The following is a 7,462-nucleotide window of genomic DNA, read 5'->3' on the forward strand; positions in this document are numbered from 1 at the left end:
AAAAATAGCAGAGCATTATATTTATTTACACCATTCAGAAAATTACAATATGCATTTTTAAAACATTTCTTTGCAGCTGTCACTGATCTTTTACTCTTAGTTTTGTTCTTATTCACCCATAATTTGAGTTTGAAATTAAGCTGTTTATATAGACATTAGCAAATGTCACAGATTACAAATAAATAAGGAAGGAAACATGGTAGAAAAACAAACTGAAATTGTAAATCTACAGACAAAATTTGAGTAGTTTAGCATGATTAGAGACAGCGTTTGTTCCCTTGTCATTGAGGGTACTGACGTGAATATAAGTTTCTCAACACATTCTCACTGAACTGGTAGGTTAGCTTCTTCTTCACTTTTTTAATCTCTCCGGTTTTACCATAGTTTCTCAGAGCTCGAGCCATTTTCTGGTAGGTCATTTTTTTGCGGTTTCCTTTCTGAATACCCCAGTGGTTCGCCAGGGCTTCCTTGTGTTTGGTGGAGAACTGGAAGATGCCCTTGTCCTGGTCCACCCACCAGATACTCTCACTCATGTCGCCATTTCTTAGCATGTCAAGGAGGAACTGGTACAGACGGATTTTCTTCTTGTTGTCTGGAGTGGAAAGTATAAGAATTGCTAAAGCAATTTTATTCAGTTTTTCAAGGTTTATGACTGAATGTAAGAAAAAAAGAGGTTTGAAAATACCCACTAGTGTCTCTCCTGAAGGAAGAAGGGTTATGACCTTCATATTCATCCTCGCCCTCTGATACCTCAAGCGGTGGACTGATTCCTCTCTGGTCCTCCTCTGAGTAGTACTGTCCAGGTGAGGCCGAAGGCGGGTACTGGTAGCACAGGGGTGAGGTGTAATATGGGATCTTTAGGGGAAATTTAAAACATGTTTATGCACAGAAGTGACAGACCGGGCAACGTTTTTTGTTTTGCAGTTATTCATCACCTGACATTTTCATTTAAACTCAGTCATTGTGTTAAAAGAGGAAGTTGCCGTGCCAGAATTAGAATTCAGTGCTCAGCAGTACCCAACAGTGCAGATGACATTTCAGAGGAAATATCCCAGACTGTCCACATCATGTGCTGTATTTGTGTAGATAAAATCACATTATAATCTTCTAAATCCCCGATTCAGTTCACAGCAGCACAGTTCGTTTTCATTTCTTGGCAGCAGTTGAATGATTCTGAAAGTCAGGAGCACGTACAGTTTATATACACAGTTATGTGTGAAATGGCTAATCCATTTGTTGATTATATGTTCATTACAAGTGTGTAGTAGAAAAATACCAAATATTGTCTGGTCTTCTTGGCCTGTGATTCTGCTTGGAGTATAGAAAATTGTTATAGGCAATTTTCTGACATTATGTAGGATTCATAGTGAACGTGACCCTTACATGAGGAACATTTTAACGTCAAATGAATCAGAGTAAAGTCAAATAATTTACTGTTACTTCAGACACGGCTGTGTTCAAGACAGTGAGAATAATTACCAAAACTTTAGTTTTTTTTTTGTTTTTTTCTGAGTTTCTTTTAATGTTTGAGGTCTTTTTAAAGACTCCAGTAAATGTATTCTCCCTCAGGGAAGAAATAATGAGCAATCAGACTGATGTGAGTCACGCAGTGTAGTAACAGTTGAGTAAATGTTTTTTTCATCACTGCCTAACATCACTGCTGCATGTTAATACCTCAATCACAGTAAAACAAAACAAAACAAAAAAAAAAAAACAGCAGTACACTTAAAAGCATTTCTCTACTTTAGAATAGTAGCTTGGGCAGTGAGTGTATCCTAATAGAAGGGGGTTCGTTACTTGTCAGGCCACTTGTCAGTAATTCCAATCACATCAATGGAAACTGTGTTTTTTCAAGCTACCATACATGGACTTACTTGTGGTGATGCAGTCAGAGGAACGAGTGGAGGATCAAGTTGGAGGTACAGTGACTCACTGCCATAGCGGTATGGTGGTATCAGCTGTGGGGGAGACACGGCCTGAAGCTCCGTGAGGGGATTCTCAAAGTCTGACGGCTGGACCCGCTCAGATTGGAAGGTCCATCTACGTTCTGAAAAGGGACCGAGGTTTAAGCACATGGCCGTATGATGAGTCACCTTCTAACACTGAAATCCAGTCTACTAACCATCGCAAATCTCCCCCACGCCGGTGAGGTAGGGGTACAGCTCCACAGATGGTCGATAGCTCTCTGCCTCATTTGCAATAACCTCCTCTGAAGCCTTTTGGGGGGGAAATATGAGATGTTGTTTCTGAAAAATTTAAAGTTTGAGTCTCTTTGTCTTTCCAAAATGTTTTCAGATATGATCTTCAGCTATTACTCATTGCTTTTAGAAGAACATAAAACAGACAAAAACAATCAAATCAACTGAATAAAGCAGGAGTGCAGATTATATACTGGACTTTACCATATGTTCACGGTTAAAATGCAGTGAAATAAGTATATCCTGTTTAAACACAAACAAAAATCATCTTTGCAGACATTAATAACAAATAAAATATCACCTCCAGTGTCTTAAAGCTCTACTTTGGTCACTAGAATAACCTTCAAAGGTAACTGAAAACTCAATCTAACAGAAACCCACATGGAAAACAAAATACCTTCATGATGTCGCAAACTGAAATCAAAGCCTTATCTCCTGGTGTATGACATATACATGGTAAAAATTCAAAAGAAATCCACTTACAGATGATATAACATAGCCATCCATCATGTAAACAAGGCTTCATGAGCTTCTTGGTTCTTTAAGCTTGTGGTAATTTTTTAACTTTTTCTTATTGCTTCACCGATAGATACGGAGTGTCGCCAGGCACTGACTGCAGCACGCAAATGGGAACTGAAAGTGAGAAATAAGCTGGAACATATACCGTCTGCATTCATATCCAGTTGCTAGATTCATATGGTGAGTTAGTTCCTGATGGCCATACACCATGTTTACATGCATTTATTAAAAGTCTAAAGCCCAGTGTGCTTTTTTTGTGTGTTATAGCACACTCTGAGTGCAAAATATCTCCACATGTCTTAAAGACACCCTTAAAGACACCCCACAGCCTTAAAGAAGACGCAGTGAGAGGAGAAGGTTATCACATATTAAGTGACGAGCCCTTCCCTGCTTCAACTCTCATCAGTTCAACTGATGTGATTAGAGAGACATTAACTCTAATCTTTGGACTCATTCCTAACATGATTAAAGTTAAAGATAATGCGACACTTATTTCATTTAACACATCATAATTGAATAGGAAAGCAGGCTTTATGAGATTCTAACTCTCAATTACAATGAGTATGATTTATTCACACTGGAATTTTTTAATCGCTACTGCAGGCAGCAGTCGAAACCAAAAGTGAAGTTTGGACCAGGCTTGTTCCTCTTTTTGTTTGGCATTATGGTTTCAATTGAGGAAGTTCTGACCATGAGATGAAACCAGTGAAAAAAAGACGGAAAGAGCTGGACTCACTTTGTCCCTGTAACTTGTCTACGTTTTTATACATACAACACTGAGATTTTTATAACCACCTTCTGACTTTTTTTTCTGGCATGGAGGTGGATTTTTATGACTTCTTTTAAAATAATCGAATGAGTCAAGCATTATTACGCTGTGCTTTGACATCTTTGCCTCTGTTTAATGGAAACTTACCAGAGGCAGTCTGCTGGCTGTGATGAAACTGTTTCCTGTGAGCACACCACAGGGAGAAAAGCAGGTTGTTTGTCTGCATTTTTGTGTTTCACGGAACACATCAGCTGAGGTGCCTTGAGACATGGTCTATTAAAAGACAGCAAAGGTTCCTTTATTTTGTTTAACCCCAGAAAATCGTGTTTATGACGACTGCAAACCGTGACCCACGGTGCGTAAAGTGCAGGTCTGGGGCTTCTCGTGCTTTCAAATATTTGCTCTGTCTCCATCTACTGGAAAGAAACGTTGAACTGGCCAGTATCTAGGCTAGACTGAGTTCAGAGGCATAGAGGAGACAACCAAAATAGCACATCGAGGCCCAAATCTATTTATCCTCCGCCCCCGAATATGGCTCTTTTAGGGGATGCTTGACAAATTAGAGAAATGAGGGCTTCGCCGATTTATCAGCACTTCCGATTTTCACGTATTGCCAAATTTCCTCCCCACCTTAGACACTGACAGCAGCAGCAGCCAGGAGCGGAGTCCCGCTGTCCCGTGGAAATATCACGGCACCGAGGCGAGATACGCATGGAACATGGCTGCTATGAGGACTTTAACCGTGGCAGGTCTGTTTTTGGCTTTTTGCGCTTTGGGACTGATCGCGGTGGCGATCAGCACCGACAACTGGTACGAGACTGACGCCAGGAGGCACCGGGAACGCTGCAAGAATTACTCAAACAAAAGAAACGACCCCGGCTACATTTACATCTCCAACAACAACCTTCCGCTTCGGATGCTGCCAAAGGAGAAAAACGTTGAAAGAAAGGGCTCCAGTGTCAGCGGCGAAATGCTGCTGCGGGCTAAGCGGCACTTCTTGCCTCCTGCCCCGGCAATGGAGTCTCTCTGCAGTCGGCATTTCAACTCCACCGTCACCGGACTGTGGAGAAAGTGCCACAGAGAAGGGTTTGACTTGGAGACGGAGGATTTGATCTTTAAAGGTTTGGTGTCGGGCTTCGTGTTTTTGTGCTGTAACGTGTTTGTTTCGGAAGCTTTGTGTCGAGTGACAGGCGCTGTCGGTAACAATACTTTGTGCACGAATGCGCTATCCAAGGTGCTGATGCTGCGCAAAGACCCTCGAGGCCTACGCAGTATCGCACGGAGTACAGTTACAATGCGATCGACGTGCTGTGTTTTTTCTCTCGCCCCAGCACAAAAGGGCAGCCTGTAGTAACAGAAGCCTCGGGATGCGTACAATAAGCTACTCCACAGTGGTGTGGGTGGATGGGTGGGCGGTGGTGGTGGAGGGGGGGCTGGGTGCGTATTTTTGGGAGGTGGGGGGTGGCAGGAGCGAGCCTTGTGATATCCTCTTCATCTCGTCTCAGTGCTAATGTGAGACATCCTTTTTGTGTTGTTTACATCCACAGGATTGGTTCCACGCTGCACACCAATAAAATACTACTACTCATCATCAGAGCTCCCCAGAAATCTGCCAATCAATCTGACGAAGACAATAAGGCAGGATGAGTGGCACGCGCTTCGTGAGTTACCTTTTTTTTAATCTGATGAATTAATGTAGAAAAACTGAGCACGCCCCCTGACATACACGGTGTTTTCTGCTGTGCCTTTTTTTTTGCAGATCTCCAGAGGATGACTGCCAGTTTCATAGGAATGGCCATATCCATCATCATGTTCGGCTGGATCATAGGCGCTCTGGGCTGCTGTCAAGACCACGATCTGATGCAGTATGTCGCCGGACTTCTCTTCCTCATGGGAGGTAAGAAGTTCTTTACATAAAGAGCACTGCCCCGACTCACCGCAGAGGGGCGGTGTGGTCTTTATTAACCGTGGCGCATCAAAAGGGGGGGGGATCAAATCGAGTTGCTGACTTGTTTCATCCTCGCTCTCTGGCAGGGACGTGCTGCATAATCTCCCTTTGCACGTGTGTGGCCGGAATCAACTTTGAATTGTCCCGCTATCCGCGCTACATGTTTGGCATACCAGAGGACATCAGTCATGGTTACGGCTGGTCCATGTTTTGTGCGTGGGGTGGACTGGGCCTCACGTTGCTGGCTGGCTTCCTGTGCACACTCGCTCCCTCCCTCTACCCCCCACAGGCCAGTGCGGTGCACAAGCCCAGACAGGAGAACGGCTGTGTGTGACAGGCCGCGGGCATACCAAACAGACACCTGTCTCATCTGTGAAACAGTGACGAGCCCTGTTCCAGAGACAGCTTCACCCAGGGACTCAGAGAGAAGAGAAAGCGTTCACTTAGCCAGGCACAGAGAAAGCATGGGACACTTGCTCGCACTCACATGGGAAATGATAAAGAGGTGACATTTGACTGAAGATGGTTTCAGTTCCTCTGGTGCTTTTTGATTTTTTTCTTCTGTCCCTCTTTATGAATAAACTGTTGAGTGTCATTGCTTGCTCTTCAAGAGGAGAATATAACAATTTCTTCTTGTAAAATCTGCTAGTTTGAGAAGAAAAACAGAATAAAAAAGAGAAAAAGATGCACTGGCAGGAGGTCAATAGCACAACTTTCAAATGGGAACTGAAGATCAAACCATGGACTTGTAATTCACATTTCAAAGGGCAACTGTGTATCATTATGTACCCATTCAAAACAAGATATGTACATGTACTTTATGAATTGTATGTATGCAGATGCATTTGTGTTTATTCAAGGAAAAAAAAAAAAGAGAATTAGACCAAACTGTGTTTGAGGGAAGTGTTTTGTTGTTCTTGAGGTCTTACCCCTGTCGGAATATTTTTGAAAAATAAAAGAGCCATGCAAAAGTATTTTTTTTTCTTCCCCCCTCATGTAATGCACTGAACAGACATCATATAAAAAGAAACAAAAGCAAAAAAACCCTTTGTGGTTGTCTTATGTCTCAACATGTGTTCACTGTTATGCCAGCAGGCAGAAGAGGCCTGCTAACCGAGTCAACGCGTTTACAGCATTGTTTTAAAACTGCAGCTGAATTTATTTCTCTTGGTGTTACGAGGAGCTGCTTGCAGGCCACCGTTTTATGCAACCACTTCTAAATGTGCAAATGTGCAAATGTCAGTGGCCAAAATGTGCGTCAGTGACCAAAACTGACAGAAATAAATCAGTCCAAATTTAATAGAACATGAAAGTGAAGTCATTTTTTTCCCTCCTGCACGCTTCAGTGGAAATTAAATCTATGTTTATAAACATCAGGGCCACATAAAATGAGGAATGTCCGGATAACTTCATCCAAAGCTCTCGGATCACAACATGCTGACAATTCACAGATTAACACACTGATGATGCTGATAATTTTTCAAGTTTTTTTTTTTCATGTGTACTAGTTTTAAGAAAAAAATTAATCGTTCTGACAGCTAATTCAAATATTGGCTTCACTCATTTCCTGAACTTTCGCTGCTCATCGGTACTATTCTGTTGCTCAAATTGTGGCAATCTTCATCTGCAGTCTTCAAATAAATCCCTGCTGTTGATTAGGCACAGTGTTTGTTTACTTAAGGCACTGGAGATTTAAGTAAACAAACATTCTACATCATAAATGAACATAATATATTTAGTGATAAAATCATTTGCTAGAGGATGTACAGACTCTCTTTGTGGACCGTTAATTCATTTCAAAGAGCTCCTTTTTATTCCGTTAACAGCCCCTGGAAACATGAAAACATTTTTCATGTAAACAAACAGTAGTCCTCTGTTGTAAATGTAACTAACTGTTCAAACGAATTGTGAAGACTGGTTTGTTTTGCAGTGTTACAGTTTCTGGTATCAATGATACAAAGGACTGTGTGGTTAATGAGGAGGAATCATACATGTGCCCACATCATTAAAAAGTCATCCGGTGCTGTA

General features: G+C 41.9%; 2 protein-coding genes across 5 annotated transcripts; one reads left to right on the top strand and one right to left on the bottom strand.

The window, feature by feature from the left end:
• Positions 1–5: 5 nt before the first annotated feature.
• On the bottom strand, positions 6–2,854 carry spi1a (Spi-1 proto-oncogene a). Of its 4 annotated transcripts, none has more exons than XM_085166403.1 (5): positions 2,682–2,854; positions 2,123–2,246; positions 1,875–2,047; positions 690–822; positions 6–592 (listed from the first exon to the last, which is right to left on the bottom strand). In XM_085166403.1, exons 1-5 carry the CDS (start codon positions 2,706–2,708, stop codon positions 282–284), a joined length of 768 nt encoding a protein of 255 aa, XP_085022529.1. In that variant the 5' UTR covers positions 2,709–2,854; the 3' UTR covers positions 6–281. The 4 variants fall into 4 exon arrangements, with proteins under 4 accessions (XP_085022529.1, XP_085022527.1, XP_085022528.1 ...); XM_085166401.1 differs by having other exon boundaries at positions 690–855; positions 2,682–2,851; XM_085166402.1 differs by having other exon boundaries at positions 690–855; positions 2,123–2,216; positions 2,682–2,850.
• An 864-nt stretch (positions 2,855–3,718) lies between these two features.
• tmem276a (transmembrane protein 276a) lies at positions 3,719–6,450 on the top strand. The gene is made up of 4 exons (XM_085166399.1): positions 3,719–4,607; positions 5,034–5,147; positions 5,246–5,383; positions 5,521–6,450. The coding sequence occupies exons 1-4, from the start codon at positions 4,205–4,207 to the stop codon at positions 5,766–5,768; spliced, it is 903 nt and encodes a 300-aa protein (XP_085022525.1). The 5' UTR covers positions 3,719–4,204; the 3' UTR covers positions 5,769–6,450.
• Positions 6,451–7,462: the final 1,012 nt, after the last annotated feature.

The sequence above is a fragment of the Neolamprologus multifasciatus genome, chromosome 7, assembly GCF_963576455.1.
Source record: "Neolamprologus multifasciatus chromosome 7, fNeoMul1.2, whole genome shotgun sequence".
NCBI lineage: Eukaryota > Metazoa > Chordata > Actinopteri > Cichliformes > Cichlidae > Neolamprologus > Neolamprologus multifasciatus.